The following is an 18,845-nucleotide window of genomic DNA, read 5'->3' as shown; positions in this document are numbered from 1 at the left end:
ACTACACTAGACTGAGACATGGGCCCACCTTGCAGTTAACCTGGTCCTCCATCTTTTCCAGGTTGACTTGCAGTCTCTTCCTCTCCTGTTCCAGCTCTCTAACACGCTTCTGCAGCTTCATGAACACACCAATGTCCATTGCTGCCTTCTCCACTCCCATCTCCTGCAGGGTGACAATGTCAGGTCACAACAAAAAACTAGCACAAGTAACTATGTACAGACGGTATAAGGCTGTATAAGACTGGTTCATACTGGTTGAGGGTTTTACCTCTACGATTTGGATGGCATCGTCAGTGTCTCCCAACTCCGAGGTAGAAATGGAAGGATAGTTGGAGTCAGACTCCAGGCTGCTCTGAGTAGAATTGTTTCTCTTGTGGCCAGGTTGGAACTGAAGGGTAGGAGGAGACAGGGAACCATTGGACATCTATCTTGGCATAAGACACTTACATGCACACACAGGCACACACATACAGTTACCTTGGCCTCCTGTAGGTTGTCATATCTCTGCTCCAGTCTGGAGAACTCCCTGAGCAGGTTCTGGTAGCTCTGCCTCTCGTCATCCAGCTCTGCCTGGACCCGACCCACACTCTGGGATGCACTGCTCTCCTGGTCTGAAACACAGACACACAGGACCAGTCCACATCAATCATTTTCATTCACTTCCAACTGAGTCTCTTCTTTTACACTGAACAAATATATAAATGCAACACACAACAATTTCAACAGTTTTACTGAGTTACAATTCATATAAGGAAATCAGTCAATTTAAATAAATGAATTAGGCCCTAATCTATGGATTTCACATGACTGGAAATACAGACATGCATCTGTTGGTCACAGAGACATTACATGACCAAAAGTATGTGGACACCTGCTCATCGAACATCTCATTCCAAAATCATGGGAAGTAATATGGAGTTGTTCCCCCCTTTGCTGCTACAATGGCCTCCACTTGTCTGTGAAGGCTTTCCATTAGATGTTGGAACATTGCTGCGGGGACTTGCTTCCATTCAACAAGAGCATTAGTGAGGTGAGGTCGGCAATGATGTTGGGCAATTAGGCCTGGCTCGCAATTGGCGTTCCAATTCATACCAAAGGTGTTCGATGGGGTTGAGGTCAGGGCTCTGTGCAGACCAGTCAAGTTCTTCCACACCAATCTCGACAAACCATTTCTGTATGGACCTCGCTTTGTGCACAGGGGCATTGTCATCCTGAAAAAGGAAAGGGCCTTCCCCAAACTGTTGCCACAAAGTTAGTAGCACAGAATCGTCAAGAATGTCATTGTATGCAGTAGCGTTAAGATTTCCCTTCACTGGAACTAAGGGGCCTAGACCGAACCATGAAAAACAGCCCCAGACCATTATTCCTCCTCCACCAAACTTTACAGTTGGCACTGTGCATCGGTGAAGGTAGCATTCTCCTGGCATCCGCCAAACCCAGATTCATCCGTCTGACTGTCAGATCATCACTCCAATGGCGGAGAGCTTTACACCAGCCGACACTTGGCATTGCGCATGGTGATCTTAGGCTTGTGTGCGGCTGCTCAGCCAAGGAAACACATTTCATGAATCTCCCGACAAACAGTTCTTGTGCCGACGTTGCTTCCGGAGGAGTGTTGTCCCACTCCTCCTCAATGACTGTGTGAAGTTGCTGGATATTGGCGGGAACATGCTCAATGGGTGACATGTCTGGTGAGTATGCAGGCTATGGAAGAACTGGGACATTTTCAGCTTCCAGGAATTGTGTACAGATCCTAGCGACACGGGGCTGTGCATTATCATGCTGAAACATGAGGTGATGGCGGCGGATGAATGGCATGACAATGGGCCTCAGGATCTCGTCACGGTATCTCTGTGCATTCAAATTGCCATCGATAAAATGCAATTGTGTTCGTTTTCTGCAGCTTATGCCTGCCCATACCATAACCCCACGGCCACCATGGGGCACTCTGTTTGTTGACATCAGCAAACTGCTCGCCAACACGACGCAATACACCCGGTCTGCCATCTGCCCAGTACAGTTGAAACCGGCATTCATCCGTGAAGAACACACTTCTCTAGCGTGCCAGTGGCCATCGAAGGTGACATTTGCCCACTGAAGTCGGTTACGACGCCGAACTGCAGTCAGGTCAAGACCCTGGTGAGGATGACGAACACACAGATGAACTTCCCTGAGACAGTTTCTGACATTTTCTACCAGACATTCTTCGGTTGTGGAGCTCCTGGGCTGGTGTGGTTAGTGTGGTCTGCGGTTGTGAGGCCGGTTGGACGCTGGAGGCAGCTTATGGTAGAGAAATTAACATTACATTCTCTGGTAACAGCTCTGGTGGACATTCCTGCAGTCAGCATGTCAATTGCGCACTCCCTCAAAACAACTGTTTTTATTGTGCTTTGTGACAAAACTGCACAATTTGGAATGGCCTTTTATTGTCCTCAGCACAGGGTGCACCTGTATAATGATCATGCTGTTTAATAAGCTTCTTGATATGCCACACCAGAGGAAGGCCCCAAAAAATTGTCCAAGACTCCAGTCACCCAAGTCATAGACTGTTCTCTCTGCTACTGCACGGCAAGCGGTACCGGGGTGCCAAGTCAAGGTCCAAAAGGCTCCTTAACAGGTTCTACCACCAAGCCATAAGACTGCTGAACAATTAATCAAATGGTCACACGGACTATTTACATTGACCCCCCCTTTGTTTTCACACTGCTGCTACTCGTTGTTTATTATCTATGCATGGTCACTTCACCCCTACCTACATGTACAAATTACCTCAACTAACCTGTACCCCCGCACATTGACTCAGTACCGGTACCCCCTGTATATAGCCTCATTATTGTCATTTTATTGTGTTACTTATTGAAGGAAAAAGGAAACCGCACACTGCTCTTGATAGTATCACCGATATTTAATAAGCTTACGTATCGGCCTCACGGCCTTCGTCAGAGCTTTTGGGATTTTTGGAAATTTGCACCCTTATGTAGACCTGGCCCCACCCACATCCGTTCTACACATCGAAGGGGGTTGGAGGCAAAGGAAAAACAAATAAGTGCTACCAAATATAACAATATGCATTTCATAGATATTACAAAAGTGTATAAATAAGGCGTATTGAACACGTCTGTAAAACCTCAATGAGGACATAGCAAGTTTTCATTAGTCATCGTACGAAAAACGTCAGAGTATTACAATAGGGAAAAACGACAAAACTTTCGTTCAGCAATGGGGTGAAATACTCAACAAATGATCATTAGATTTAATGCTATTAAATCGTGGAACATGTGTCGAAGGAAGTGAAAGAAGTTGAAGTTAAGATTAGCGAACATGAGGCTATAATGAAGGAGATTCTAGGCCCTAATTTTACAGCCATAGACGACACGATCAAGCAGTCCATTGGGAAATACAGAGACTCTCTACAAGCAACAAAGATCAAGAAATACCAGCGAGACACAGAGGACTACCAGCTCAACCAGGTGTACGCATGGGAAAGCCCAAGGACAGGAACACGGAGAGGCCGACGGAGGGACGCACCACTGATCGGGGGACGCAGATACGCAGCAGCGGGAGGACATGGAAACTTGGACACAGAGGCATCCACCGAGAGCGAATTCCCTACAGACAGTGACTCCAGCTACCATGGCACACAGTCCGTTTTTTTTTAGCCCGTAAGCAACAGAGGGCTCCACGAAAGAAAAGAAACGATGCAGGAGAGGCAAGCGGTCGAAGAGGAGACCAGGAACACAGGCCGTGGACACGGAGCTACAGCAGGACGCGGTAATTAACCTCTCCAAAAAAGACCTTACTGACGCTCAAGTCTCAGTCTTATCTAAGGGCCTCTCTTTTGTACCTACCTAGTTAGGTATTTAGTAAATAAATAATTAAACCCAATTTTGTATTGCTGATTCAACTTGTTAGCCAGGGTTCGTGAAGATAACCAAGAATTTACAACTTTCAGATGAGACTGAAATAAGGTGACGATTAATATTGACTGCTATTGATGTAAAATATTATTAGGTCTTCAAGAGTTTATTCGGAAGACAAAAGCTCTATAAATATTATTTCATGGTGCCCCTCGTCTCTAGTTAATTACATTTACATGATTAGTTCAATCAGGTAATATTAATTACGGAGAAAGTATTTTATAGAATAGCATGTCATAACACTTAATCCGGCATAGCCAAAGACACGACAATGGGCTCTACATTTGCTCTGAGCTATACTAACCTCTATATGGGTCTTTTTGAAGAACGTTTTGTTAATAATGAAAACGAGAATCCATTTTTGAATAAAGTCCTGAAGTGGTATCGATATATTGACGTCATTTTTTGTATATGGGAAGGAACTGAAGAAGAGCTGTCAGATTTTATGGCACTACTCAATGACATTGACCCTAATCTCAAATTCACTATTGAACGTGACACTCAACGTGTTCATTATCTCGATATGTGGATTGAGAAATCAAATGGAACCATGTTTACAAGAAACGGACAGGAATACTCTATTACAGGGTGACAGCTTCCACCCTGAGCCATTAAAAAGAGGACTTCCAAGAAGCCAATTGTTTAGACTGCACCGTATATGCCACTCCACAGAGGATTATCTAGAAAAAGCAGCGGAGATGCGCATGAGGTTTCTAAGAAGAGGCTATTCGTCACAATGTGTGGATGAAGCTCATAATTTGGCATTGGAAAAAACACGAGATGAACTGCTACAAAAAAGACCCACTAAAGGTAAAGAACACTCCGTAATGTTCACAACTACATATACTTTGAATTCGCAAAAAGTGGGAAGTGTGGTCAAGAAACACTGGCATATTTTATCATCGGACCCAGCTTTGCCGGCTGAATTTAAATATCCACCACTTATTGTGTATAGGAGAGGTCGCAATTTACGCGATAAATTGGTTCATACCAACTGCCAGCCACAAAAGAAAATCAGCCAAGCTCTTTTACGCCCTCTACCAAATGGTAGCTATAAATGCAGAGGATGCGCACAGTGCAACAATATGATGAAGTGTGAATATTTCTGTCACCCACACACAGGAAAACGGTTCCAAATAAATGACATTATTATGTGTTCCACCACACATGTTATTTACATTATTAAATGTCCATGTGAGCTCTGCTATGTCGGTAAAACCATCCGCTCTCTCAAACAGAGAATTAGTGAACATAAAAGTTCAATCAGGAGAAACGACAGGGATTATCCAGTCGCTGTACATTTCAATGACCTGAAGCACCTTTAGATTTTGTGGCATAGAGAAAGTTAAGATATCAGACAGGGGAGGGGATAAAAGACAAAGTTTTGGGATTTTCACCCTCCAGACATTATTTACTAAAGGACTTAATGATGAAATGCCTATGTATGTTATGTTGTGAATTTGAACATGAAATATGTGCCTATTGTAGATTACGCTGACGTTTTTCGTACGATGTACCCAATGACTAATGAAAACTTGCTATGTCCTCATTGAGGTTTTACAGACGTGTTCAATACGCCTTATTTATACACTTTTGTAATATTTATGAAATGCATATTGTTATATTTGGTAGCACTTATTTGTTTTTCCTTTGCCTCCAACCCCCTTCGATGTGTAGAACGGATGTGGGTGGGGCCAGGTCTACATAAGGGTGCACATTTCAAAAAATCACAAAAGCTCTGACGAAGGCCGATACGTAAGCTTATTAAATATCGGTGATACTATCAAGAGCAGTGTGCGGTTTCCTTTTTCCTTCATCTTGTTCAATTTTTGCCATGCACCTGCAAATTAGATTGCACAGATGTGCGAGTGCCTTTTGAATATTGTGTTACTTATTAATTCTTTTTAAAATAAGAAAATATTTACAAAATAAACTTTAACTATTTCTTGAACTGCATTAAGGGCTTGTAAGTAAGCATTTTACAGTACGGTCTACACCTGTTGTATTCGGCGCATGTGACAAATTTGATTTGTCAGGTGGATGGATTATCTTGGCAAAGGAGAAATGTTCACGAACAGGGATGTAAACAAATTTGTGCTTTTTGGACAGGGACATTTTTGGGGATATTTTATTTCAGTTTATGAAACATGGGACCAACACTTTACATGTTGTGTTTATATTTTTTGCAGTGTACTATTGCTCAATTGCTGTCCTGTAGATGAGCCCCCAATTCAGTTAAGGCAGTGACCAGAAAACTAAGTTACAATACTCTCCATTAGAGGTATTGAATATCAACTCACCACCATTTCATGTGTTCATTTGAGGGATAGATGATTGTATTGCCATGATTCCAGATAACTGCAAATGCAGTCTTTTCTATCTGCCCCACCCCCCCACGGCTCAGCTCCATATCACACAGCCTCTCTCTCTCTCTCTCTCTGAAGATATGGCCGTAATAAAATATGACAGGGGAATTAAACACAGATTGAAGAGGCTCTATTAGTTTCATGATCTGAAACCTACCCTTGCATGCGTTATTTGAATGTATATATCAGCTTTATATGCTCTGGAGGGCGGTCTGATGACTCTTTTCATCCCCATGGTTCCTAAGAGGCCCATATCACACTATGAGGGATTGAATAAAAAGGCAAAATGACTGGGATCATAGTATGTTGCTACTGTACTGATAATGTAAGATATTAATAACAGGGGTTCTCTGGTATGTAACATCCCTAGCTCAATATTATTACACCAGCCTGGACAACATGCTGCTCTAACTGCCAGTAGAAAAGAAAAAGCACAATAATGTTAAAGTACACAGTGCTAGCACTCAACCCAAGAGGACCCCAGAGAACCTATTAGTAACGCTGCAGATAAAGAGAGCAGATTAGGCCAATAACTCTACTCTGCCTCTGGCTAGCTATTTCAATTTCCACCAGAGAAGACTGTCCGGATGCTGGTGACATTATTACGAAAAATGATCTCCTTTCATTAACTGCTCTGTGATGAAATCTCCTGGTTGAAGTATTGCACATGGCCTTCAGATAAGAGAGGGCAGTGTTAATATTCAGAGATGATGATGCTGTAAACCATAAGTAACTTCTTATTGACAAAAAGAAGTCCATTGACAAAAGGATTTCAAATGAACTATCAATAGTCTACCTATACAACCTGACTTTAGATTTAGCACATATACAGATAGATATTTTAAAGCTAATAGGTGACACTTCCCCACATGCACCCAGTGATAAACAATGGCTGACTTCAGTCTCAGGTTAAACATTTTATTTTTTAAGTCTCACATTGCTGCTGCGTAACTTGATGCAGTTTCTGCTTCTCTCGTCCTACTTCCAAACAGAAACCCCTTTTGTGTGGGGAAACAAGCCATCCCTCCCTTCAGGGCAGGGTTAGCAGTCTGCAGGGCTAACTGTGAGTCTACCATTTTACCTTCAACCACTCCTGTACATCAGCTAATCACTGTAGCGCTATCGTTTCCCTTTTAGGGGTTTGAAGAGTGTAGGACATCTAAAAAGCACTCACCTTCCGTGCTCTTGGAGTGGTGCAGAATCCTTCGGTTCATCTCCTCCTTTTCACTCTTCAGCATAGAATTCTCCCTGTCCAGTTCCTCCACTCTCTAAGAAAAATAAAAAAAAAGAACAAGAGCTTGAATAAAATAAAGAAATAGAGACATTAGAAGGAGCTGGTTGGCCGTGAGCACAAGTTCAAGAGCAATTGATTTTGTTTGATCTATTTTCAATTGCTACTTCAATCCGTGGGGAACCTTGAAACACAATAGATGCTACATACTTTAAAGGTCCTCTACAAGTGAGCAAAAGGTCTTTCGTTTATTTCTCTTTAAGTGACTTGAATATGTAGTTCCTGTGTGTGAGGCTCTCATAGTGATGTCAGACAGAGCTAGAGAGCCAGGGACAGCCCCTGCATTGTGACAAAATGGCCGACTTGACTCGGAGAGAATCAAAGGGCCAAAGAGGGGCGCCCATTACCACTGGGGCACTGCAAAAGCCCACACCCAATGTACATAACAATGTCTTTCCTAATTCCTGTCAGGAGGCCAAAACAATACAAAAATATATGCATTGTATCACTTTCAGGTCAGTAGGAGAACACTGATACAGTCCAATTAAATCCATTGTGAGATTGTTAGAGGAAATCCATTGAGAATCAGGTGTTTTACATTCAGTAAAAACGCTGCTACAAGCATTTTCTGTAGCTACTCAGGCACTTAACGGCTGTTTTCACCAACGCGTTTCAGACAAGTAGGTTTTATTCATTCAACAGAAGGTTCAGTAGTCCAATAACTCTGAATGATGTAAATGGACAGAGAAAGATGGCAACCTGTCTGCTAATCAGAAAAAAGTCTGTCCTAGCTTGAGGTACTGCACAACCACCATTCATCCTAGTTCATGTGGATGCAGAGGATTGCTCTCTTCAACACCTTGTTAACAGCATACAAAATCCCAACTATTTGTATTTATTAGGGATCCCCATTAGCTGCTGCCAAGGCAACATCTACTCTTCCTGGGGTCCAAACATATTAAAGCACTTACATTACATATAAAACAAAAGATAAAGCAGTGACAGCCTTGTAAAAAGAAAATGTACTTTCGCCCCTTTAGTGATTGATAGCTCACCTGTTCCAGTCCCATCTTCTCGTTGCTGTGCTTCTCCTCCAGCTTCTTCATGTGGGTGTGTGCTTCCTGGAGCTCAGCCCTGAGCTTCTCCAGCTCATCCTGAAGAGAGGTCAGCTGACTGCCGTCTCCCTGGCGACTGCGCATCATCTCCAGCTCCTTCTGCAGCTTGTTCACCTCTGAGCCCAGGGAGGCTTTGGCCACCACCAGCTGCTCATTCTGAGTCTTCAGATCGTTGCTCTACACAGTGAGACAGGAGAGAGAGCTCTGGTTACTAATATGGGACATAAATTTCAAATCAATCACTTTTTAACATAATTTACAGACAGTTTAGTCTAGCTAAACGGCTTTAGCTGTGCCAAAATATGACTGCAAATGGAAATTAATATTGTGCCAAAATATCGTCCTTTCATTGAGCCGTCTTTGCATTATAGCACTCATTGTGTAGGCTACTAGCCTTATAGAACAGTGTACTCCTATAAAGTGGGTCGAACCATGGTTCTTTGACTGTACCTGGTCATCCATCTTCCTCTGCAGCTGGACGATCTTGTTCTCCATGCCCGTGTTGAGCTTCTTCAGATGTTGAGCGGACCTCGCTTCAATCTTCAGCTGTTTCAGCTCCCGCTTGGCTCGCATGCAGCGGTAGGCACACTGGATGGTGATGGCGGCGTTCCGTGCCCGCCTGAACTTCCTCCTGGTGAGCCAGCCTCGGACATGCTTCTGGATGATCATGGCTTTGTGGTGCAGAAGGAACTGGGGAGGTGGAGAAGGGAGGTAGATAGCAGAGACAAGGAATCATTTATTATACTGTACAATCAATGTGATGAGAAATATGTAGGTAACTTCAGAATTCCCAGTCGGGGAAGTTCTAGAGATCTCAATCCAAAGGGAATCTTGTGTATCTGAGAAGGCACCATAGAAGGCAGCATTTCTGCAAGGTCCGCCTGATCACATTCCATTTCAAATCGGAGGCACTTCGTCTCCAATTTTCCAGTCACACAAACTGGACAACAAGTCCAACACTGAGTCATCTTCTCATGGAACACTTTACTCCTGATAGATCGCTAATATGTTTCAACAAACCGTCATTCTGTTACCAAACTTTGCATCTGCACTGTTCTTAAAGTATTTTTGTCCAATTTTCAGTGGATAAAAAAAAAAAATGTCCTTGTGCAAAGAGTTGTATGATTTGTTTAACTTTGCAATCATTGGTTTTTGTTTGGTTTACAGTTGAAGTCGGAAGTTTACATACACCTTAGCCAAATGCATTTAAACTCAGTTTTTCACAATTCCTGACATTTAATCCTAGTAAGAATTCCCTGTCTTAGGTCAGTTAGGATCACCACTTTATTTTAAGAATGTGAAAGGTCAGAATAATAGTAGAGAGATTTATTTATTTAAGCTTTTATTTCTTTCATCACATTCCCAGTGGGTCAGAAGTTTACATACACTCAATTAGTATTTGGTAGCATTGAATTTAAATTGTTTAATTTGGGTCAAACGTTTCAGGTAGCCTTCCACAAGCTTCCCACAATAAGTTGGGTGAATGTTGGCCCATTCCTCCTGACAGAGCTGGTGTAACTGAGTCAGGTTTGTAGGCCTCCTTGCTCGCACACGCTATTTCAGTTCTGCCCACAAATTTTCAATGGGATTGAGGTCAGGGCTTTGTGATGGCCACTCCAATACCTTGACTTTGATGTCCTTCAGCCATTTTGCCACGACTTTGGAAGTATGCTTGGGGTCATTGTCCATTTGGAAGACCCATTTGCAACCAAGCTTTAACTTCCTGGCTGATGTCTTGAGATGTTGCTTCAATATATGCACATAATTTTCCTTCCTCATGTAGCCATCTATTTTGTGAAGTGCACCAGTCCCTCCTGGAGCAAAGCACCCCCACAACATGATGCTGCCACCTCAGTTCTTCACGGTTGGGATGGTGATCTTCGGCTTGCAAGCCTCCCCCTTTCTCCTCCAAACATAACGATGGTCATTATGGCCAAACAGTTCTATTTTTGTTTCATCAGACCAGAGGACATTTCTCCAAAAAGTATGATCTTTGTCCCCATGTGCAGTTGCAAACCGTAGTCTGGCTTTTTTTATGCCGGTTTTGGAGCAGTGGCTTCTTCCTTGCTGAGCGGCCTTTCCAAGTTATGCCGATATAGGACTCGTTTTACTGTGGATATAGATACTTTTGTACCTGTTTCCTCCAGCATCTTCACAAGGTCCTTTGCTGTTGTTCTGGGATTGATTTGCACTTTTTGCACCAAAGTACGTTAATCTCTAGGAGACAGAACACGTCTCTTTCCTGAGCGGTATGACGGCTATGTGGTCCCATGGTGTTTATACTTGTGTACGATTGTTTGTACAGATGAACGTGGTACTTTCAGGCATTTGGAAATTGCTCCCAAGGATGAACCAGACTTGTGGAGGTCTACAATTTTCAGATTTCTTTTGATTTTCCCATGATGTCAAGCAAAGAGGCACTGAGTTTGAAGGTATGCCTTGAAATACATCCACAGGTACACCTCCAATTGACTCAAATGATGTCAATTAGCCTATCAGAAGCTTCTAAAGCCATGACATAATTTTCTGTAATTTTCCAAGCTGTTTAAAGGCACAGTCAACTTAGTGTATGTAAACTTCTGACCCACTGGAATTATGGGCAAATAGGGGACAGGTGTGAAAGAGTAAATGAGGTCGTAGGGAGAATGAGAAACAGCTGGGAGCATAACGGAACGATAGAGAGAGAAAGAGAAAGAACCTAATAAGACCAGCAGAGGGAAGCACAGGGACAAGACATGATCAAAGACAAAACATGACAGATACAATGAATTATAAGTGAAATAATCTGTCTGTAAACAATTGTTGGAAAAATTGCTTGTGTCATGCAGAAAGTAGATGTCCTAAACCGACTTGCCAAAACTAGTTTGTTAACAAGAAATTTGTGGAGTGGTTGAAAAACGAGTTTTAATGACTCCAACCTAAGTGTATGTAAACTTCCGACTTCAACTGTACATTTTAAAGTGAAAAATTGTATCAGCATCATTCTTTTATGGTGGAATTGCCCGTACAAAACCCAGGAAAGAGAAGGTGAAAAGGTGAGCCAGTGACATGACAGGTAGTGTTGTGGTTGTAATACCTCCTGGAAGATCCTGCGCGTTAACATGCCCCTGGTAAAGGCCTGGATGGTGACAACAGCCTGACTCACTCTTAGATAGTCCCTCCGCTCTCTGACCATACGATACTGCTTCTGGCAGATCAGAGCAGCGCGGGTTAGACGCAGCTGCTCCGCATACCTGAGACAGACGGGAGAGAAAGACGGCAAAAAGAGGAGGAAATAAGTTACTGGCACTGATATTGCCAAAAACATTTGGGATAAGTGATTCATGACGCTTTTTGTGTGATATATCAAGAAAAATATAATTATTTGTATTGAATTGACCGGCTGCTTTGTTATTGTAACAGAATGTAGTGTTTCTCCTCTCACCTGCGGGCCATGTATCCACGGCCATATCTCTGCAGGTTGATGGCAGACTTCCGGATCTTCTGGTAGCGGACCCTCTGCAGCCAGCCTCGCACCGTCTTCTGGATCTTGATGCAGGCGGAGCGGAACTTGTCTGCCCTCAGCTTCTCCAGGTAGGCCACTTGGCCTGCTCTGAAGAAGATCTTGGTCTTACCAAACTGGTACTTGTCTGGGTCCTGGTGAGAGAGAAAGACAGCTCCATTTTGTTTCCATTAATTCATTAACGTCAGTTCGATCAACTGAGCATCAAGGCAGTTACATCAGTGGGCATGACCAAACACAAGGTTAATTAGTTTCCACCCAGCTAAGAAATCCATTACATACTGTCCAAAGATTGAACACATTTATTAACCTGAATAAACTCCATATTCTCTTGCTCATGTACAGAGATGGAGAAAAGCAAGAAGCCAAGAGAATACCTCCCAGACTACGCATACTTAATTCTCCATCATTCCTAAAGAGCACAGCACTATTCCTCCATCAGGACTGAAACTCATGATCTGCCTTTTTACATCCCCATTCCCCAGGTTATACATTCAAAGCTGTTTCCTCCCAACACTGGATAAGTTAACATATACTGTATCAGAACAGACATGCAGTAGGTTCTATAATGTAACGATGGACGGCTCCTGAAGGAGTTAGGGAGCTCTGTTGAAAAGAACAACATTCTTCAACCAGGGGAGGAACAAAAGTAATCCAAGAGAGATTTCTTCAGACATTCGTACATTTCCTCTCCCATCTTGATTGGGGCTTCTGGGCTGAAACAACTCTTTCTTACCTTGACCAGGGTCTCCAGCAGGTTCCTGCACACCAGCTTCTTGTCTCCAACAGTCATATCTGACTTCTTCATGAGGACTCTGTATCTGTTGAAGAAGTCTGGGTACGTCCACCTGGAATCACAAAGGACTGGCTGAGAATCAAATATATCAGAAAAATATATGTTTTAAAATCCTTAGGAGTCAATTGACAATCGAATTAACATACTAAAAACATCTCCATCAAAATCAGTCTCTCACTAACACGAGGGTGATTTCCGTTTTGCTCTACAACACCCCACAAGTGTCACGGGCCTCATCTGAAGGTAACCCGGTACCGATTTATTTTTATTTTTATGAAAGTAGTTTTGTACCAACAAAAAAAGGGGTTAAATGTGTGTCCAAAAAAATTATATATTTCATCAGCTTTCTTATAACTCCTAAGAATAGGACAGATACTTCAAAACCTTATTCCTTATCATACATTTTTTCACTGTCTGGTTTGCCATTTATGAACATCTTAGTCAATGCGTTTCTATAGGCTATAGTAGTAAAATTCAATATTTTATCAAATCATTTTTCAATATATATTTTTGATACCTATACAGTAGGTGTCCTAAAATTCAAAATAAAATATCTAACTGATCCATGGTATGACCATCTTAAAAAATGATATATGCTAGCTTAGTAAAACCCAGTGGTGCATTGCTCTCCTCCTGTTCTCCCTCAGGGAAGCAATCATCTCAGGAGAGACGGAATTCAATGTCACCCCTGCTTAGGAGATCGAGAAAGCCCATTACATCACAGAGGAGTACCTTAACAATCACATCCTATTCTATTGTAATATATAGTAGAATAATAATATATGCCATTTAGCAAACACTTTTAGCCAAAGCGACTTACAGACTTGCGTGCATAATTTTTGGGGGGTGGCCCCAGCGGGAATCAAACCCACGCCCCTTGGCATTGCAAGCGCCATGCTCTACTAATTGAGCCACAAAGCACTACAACTCATTTCTGTGCTTCGACTATCGCACACAGCAGAGAGCGTAACAGTAGTGCTCTGTATGAGAAGCATCTTACCTTGATGGGTACCCAGCAGCACTGATGCGGATGGTCTCCAGGACTCCACATGCTCTCAGTTGCTGCACAGCTCTCCTAGACTCAAACCTGCAACAAAGACGGGGACAAAATAAGTTTTGTTTTTAGTTTAGGTTTATTAATTGACCCATTTTAAAAACAAGCACATACATTTAAAAATAAATAATAATACATACATGTAAATGAGTAAAATCGTCAAGGATAACACAATAAAGTCTGACTTATTTCCATTGTGATCCTCTTGTGACAAGATGGCTCGGCAAGATCAGCAAAACGGTTTTACACTGTATGCAGCGAACACTAACACAAAGAACACACATACAAAGTTTCTAGATTGTTCCACCATCACAATGAAAACCCACTTGCATTCTGGGAAGAGGGTTAGTTACAATACACAGACAAGAAAAAGCTGTTCCTCTCTTCCTACCTGAGCTTAAACTTCTCTTTTAGCAGTGTGCACATCTCCATTAGGTAGAAGACAGAGGCATTGAGAGGATGTGAATGTTAGTCGGCTAGGTGCTGCCTTGGCAGACTGACTGTGTGTCCTTACATACAGCCTTCAGTATGTTTGCTACAGTCCAGCCACAGCATGTGACTCACGCAGGCACACCATTCGATTTAGAGACCTTGAATAGGCCCTTGTGCTGAAGAATGCGTCAAGAAGATGCCAACATAACCTGACCTCTGCTTCTTTCTTGTTTTTCTGAAGTAAACATTCTGTCTACAATGTGTGCTGTTTAAGACCGATACACTTCCTAAACCGAACATCTCAAATCAAAAGCCTGTGGGTATCTGCATTGACAACATCCCATCTTGTATAGGTCATTGCATTTGCTATATTTAGTGTTTTCTCAGGAGTTAGGATATCTAGAGTGCTGGTTTAAATGTCCCATTCTACACTGCTTATCAAGACAACATTGTTTATTGAGTCTTTATTTTGGATGAGAGTTTCCAGTAATAGTCAACATGGTTGTGCCAGGGTGAGCAAGAGAAAAATGTATGATTAAGATTAAAGGTAGACTCAGCGATATGGCATAGATGCAGAAAGTAAACAGCATAGCGGGCCAATTTCCACAACAACTAAGAGCATTGAAGCGTGATGCTCAACTTCTCAGCTGTTTTGGGTCCAGTGGCTACCACGCTGTGAACAGCATGAAGCGAACCTGTGCACATGCGCAGATACTGTGTGTGACTGTGTGAGAGCAAAGTCTTGCATCTCGCTCATCTCAATATCTGCGGTGCTGCCATTTCACAGTCTACCTTTAAGACGAAGATCACTTCATACGTCAACTGTACCAACTCCCGCTTCATCCCAACCCCTCCCAAAGACACACATACATAGGCTGCTGGGGGAGGGGGGGCTGATACACTGGGTGCCCATGGAGCAGTTGTTGTGGGGGCCACAACGACAGGCGATGGCATCATTGATATCAGCTACCCTCTGGTTGCTAGCTCACTTCAACAGATTTTCCTCGTCGGACACGGGATTCGATCTGGCAACCCTCTGTTTACTGGCTCACCCCTCTAACTGCTAGGCTACCTGCCACCCCAGAGTTTGCACAGTGCTGAAGGGGACTTGAGAGTTACTCAACAAGAGAGAGAGAATCAGTACCTCAGGCTACACTAGGGCGAAGGCAACCAAAGAATAAACACAGCATGCACACCCAGGTGATGTCGCTCTGTCTATCCCACACAATACTATCTCCTGACTGTCTTTCCACCTGACTACATGCATGTTCTTTAGAGTTCTATTACATATGCAAATATTACCTCACCATGACCATACCACATGTTTCTTAAGCTGTGGGAGACCACAGGCTTATAGGTCTGATTAGGGAAGGGAGTCAAGGTATGAATATTTACTCACGAGAATGCCTCCTTCTCGTCATTAGGCTTGATGCAACGCACATAGTGGGGGGTGGTGGCATTCAGGGTCTCCATGAGAAGCTGCAGGGAGCTGCGGAACTACAGTAAACAAACAGAGGAGCAGAGGATGAGAAGTACTGCAGGGAGCTGCGGAACTACAGTAAACAAACAGAGGAACAGAGGATGAGAAGCTGCAGGGAGCTGCGGAACTACAGTAAACAAACAGAGGAGCAGAGGATGAGAAGCTGCAGGGAGCTGCGGAACTACAGTAAACAAACAGAGGAGCAGAGGATGAGAAGTACTGCAGGGAGCTGCGGAACTACAGTAAACAAACAGAGGAGCAGAGGATGAGAAGTACTGCAGGGAGCTGCGGAACTACAGTAAACAAACAGAGGAGCAGAGGATGAGAAGCTGCAGGGAGCTGCGGAACTACAGTAAACAAACAGAGGAGCAGAGGATGAGAAGCTGCAGGGAGCTGCGGAACTACAGTAAACAAACAGAGGAGCAGAGGATGAGAAGCTGCAGGGAGCTACGGAACTACAGTAAACAAACACAGAAGGGGATGAGAATTGCCGCAAACGCAGAGTTAAACATCTACGATGGGGAAAGTTCTTACTCCCCCAAACATTTTCAAAATACAGACTTGTTATGTCATTGCTTTCTATTGAAAGGTTCAATACACTCTTTAGAAATGCACTATGACAATGGCACAGACAGACTCCTGCCCAAAGGCACGTTGATTGAACTCAGGCCTCATAGTGTCAGACGGGATGCTAACCTGGTGGCCCACGGTTTTCCTGTGCTCCTTGTTGGGGACTTTGGGTGTTGGTTTGGACGCCCGCACGTTGACCCTGGAGGACTTGCTGGAGGAAGATGTGGAAATGCTGCTGTCTTTATTAGTGTCCTGGAACAGATCTGCCACGAGCTGGAACTGGGAGATGGGGGACAAGTTAATCACATTAATCATTCATATGTTTAGCAGAAGGTTTCATCCAAACAACTTATCATAAAACAGATTATATTATAACTGATTTTACAGCTGGATAACAACATCAAATCCCCAAACCACACCAAAAGTTGCGTGAAATTTCTACAGTTTTTCATAAGATACAAATCGTGCTATACTGCAGGATCCAGTGAAATAGCAGTGTGTGTTAAAGAACTGTCACGAATGTCGTAATCCTCCTCGTTTGAGGAGGAGTAAGGATCGGACCAAAACGCAGCGTGGTTTGAATACATACTTAATTTAATGAACGAAGACGAAGAACACTAGACAAACTATACAAAAACAACAAACGAACGTGAAGCTATAAATAAACAGTGCAGACACAGGCACCTGGCATAGACAATAACCCACAACCCACAATACAAAACAGGCTACCTAAATATGGTTCCCAATCAGAGACAACGCAAAACACCTGCCTCTGATTGAGAACCATATCAGGCCAAACACAGAAATAGACAAACCAGACATACAACATAGAATGCCCACACAGATCACACCCTGACCAACCAAAACATAAAACATACAAAGCAAACTATGGTCAGGGTGTGACAAGAACACTGATGAGACTACAGTAGTGAAGAGCATGGCTGGACGGAACGTCAATAAACCAGCGTTCAGTGTTCAATAAGGACCATTCTGTAATCACATCTCCTCAGCAGAACCAGTGAAGGGGACCAATCAAGCAGCAGCATCACATCTGATCATGACAGATAGAGGTGTATGCAGAGGGAATACTGATACTGGCACATTCATATTCCTGTCACAGATACGGCTGGTGTGAGGAGACTAATGATACAATCCAGTCCCACCAAACATACTGATAACTATTCTCTCATACTCCTCTCTGCCAAACTTGCCAAGAGTGTTTCATTCTGACATGAACATTAACGTTCTTCAGGACAATGTTTCCTTCATAGCTTTGTAAAAAAAGAAGCTCTCTGTAAGCTGGATTGTATTTATGGTCCTTCTATGAAGATTTGTGGAGATTCCTTGCTCCATCCTTCTCCTCAGGCTTGGGGCTTGAGTTAGCAGGGCTGTCAGGCTGTGAGATATTACAGTAATGGTCCACTGTGGAAAGTATTATCAGCTGGAGGAAGTTTCATGACCCTCACGAGTCCTCTAAGGCTCCACTCTGTTGACAGGTTTCTCTGTCACTGTCATCCTCAGCTAGATATGAGGGTTTAATGAGCTAGGGCCTCAGAGACAACTATGGTGCAAAACTCACACAAGAAAGATAACTGAAATGACAGGTATAGAAACAGAAATGCAGTACAGGATATTTTACAATATTGAGACAATATTATGTCTTCATCACTGCTTTTGTTTAGCAAACCTTGACTGCATCTAAAATGTATTTGTTCTATTCAGTCCTTCTGATACTCCTCCGTGCTGTTCAACAGAGCTTGGTGTCTTTCTGATAGAAAATTGATTTGCTTCCACTGACAAGATGCTTTTAGACAGAACATGAAATATGAAATCTCTCCTTGCCTCTCAATATTCCCTCTCATTTACATGCTCTTAATGGCTGTTTCATTAGTAATGCTGAGGAGAGGACATTAGGAGAGAGGAAGTCAAGATGGAAGAAAGTGAAAGGGCAGAATACAAACACCAGATGAAGGGAACTAAAGTTGGTATTTGTCCCAAAGAGAGTGAGTGGCAGTGGGATTGTGAAAGTTAACTGAAATTAACTGAACTCAAATGACTGAGAAAGCCAATGCACACTTGGTTTATATCGCAAAGGTCATGCAGAGAACATGTGCTGAAGTTACGTTCCAATCCAGCAGTTTGAGTTTGGCTTGGAGAGGCAGGAGTCAGAGGACCTCCAGAAAGAGTGTGTGTGTGTCTATGTGTGTTGTGATTGTGACAGTTCATCTGCAATATAGTAGAATGTTGATATGACTGCTTAATTAACATTCAATGTATTTCAAATTAGAATGTAAAGCAGGATTTAAAACTGTAGGATTCATGTGAAGTGTTGACAAGTTGTCAGCCTGGCTTTAAACAACAACTCTATCTGATAGGAGCTAT

The 18,845-nt window shown here is 42.9% G+C and overlaps 1 protein-coding gene across 2 annotated transcripts in view; it reads right to left on the bottom strand.

Annotated features, from left to right (window-relative positions):
* LOC139552509 (unconventional myosin-Vb-like) overlaps nt 1-18,845 on the bottom strand; it is an 83,970-nt gene that overhangs the window by 21,737 nt on the left and 43,388 nt on the right. For both annotated transcript variants that reach the window (XM_071364351.1, XM_071364433.1), the window contains exons 15-26: nt 16,590-16,742; nt 15,813-15,910; nt 13,928-14,014; nt 12,868-12,979; nt 12,054-12,265; nt 11,706-11,862; nt 9,080-9,319; nt 8,570-8,806; nt 7,458-7,551; nt 478-611; nt 269-388; nt 29-163 (exon numbers count right to left, since the gene is read on the bottom strand). In XM_071364351.1, coding sequence (XP_071220452.1) covers nt 29-163; nt 269-388; nt 478-611; nt 7,458-7,551; nt 8,570-8,806; nt 9,080-9,319; nt 11,706-11,862; nt 12,054-12,265; nt 12,868-12,979; nt 13,928-14,014; nt 15,813-15,910; nt 16,590-16,742 — 1,779 coding nt within the window. The remainder of the gene's footprint in view (nt 1-28; nt 164-268; nt 389-477; nt 612-7,457; nt 7,552-8,569; nt 8,807-9,079; nt 9,320-11,705; nt 11,863-12,053; nt 12,266-12,867; nt 12,980-13,927; nt 14,015-15,812; nt 15,911-16,589; nt 16,743-18,845) is intronic.

Source organism: Salvelinus alpinus, chromosome 1, assembly GCF_045679555.1.
Source record: "Salvelinus alpinus chromosome 1, SLU_Salpinus.1, whole genome shotgun sequence".
NCBI lineage: Eukaryota > Metazoa > Chordata > Actinopteri > Salmoniformes > Salmonidae > Salvelinus > Salvelinus alpinus.
This window is presented reverse-complemented; position numbering and strand designations above follow the sequence as displayed.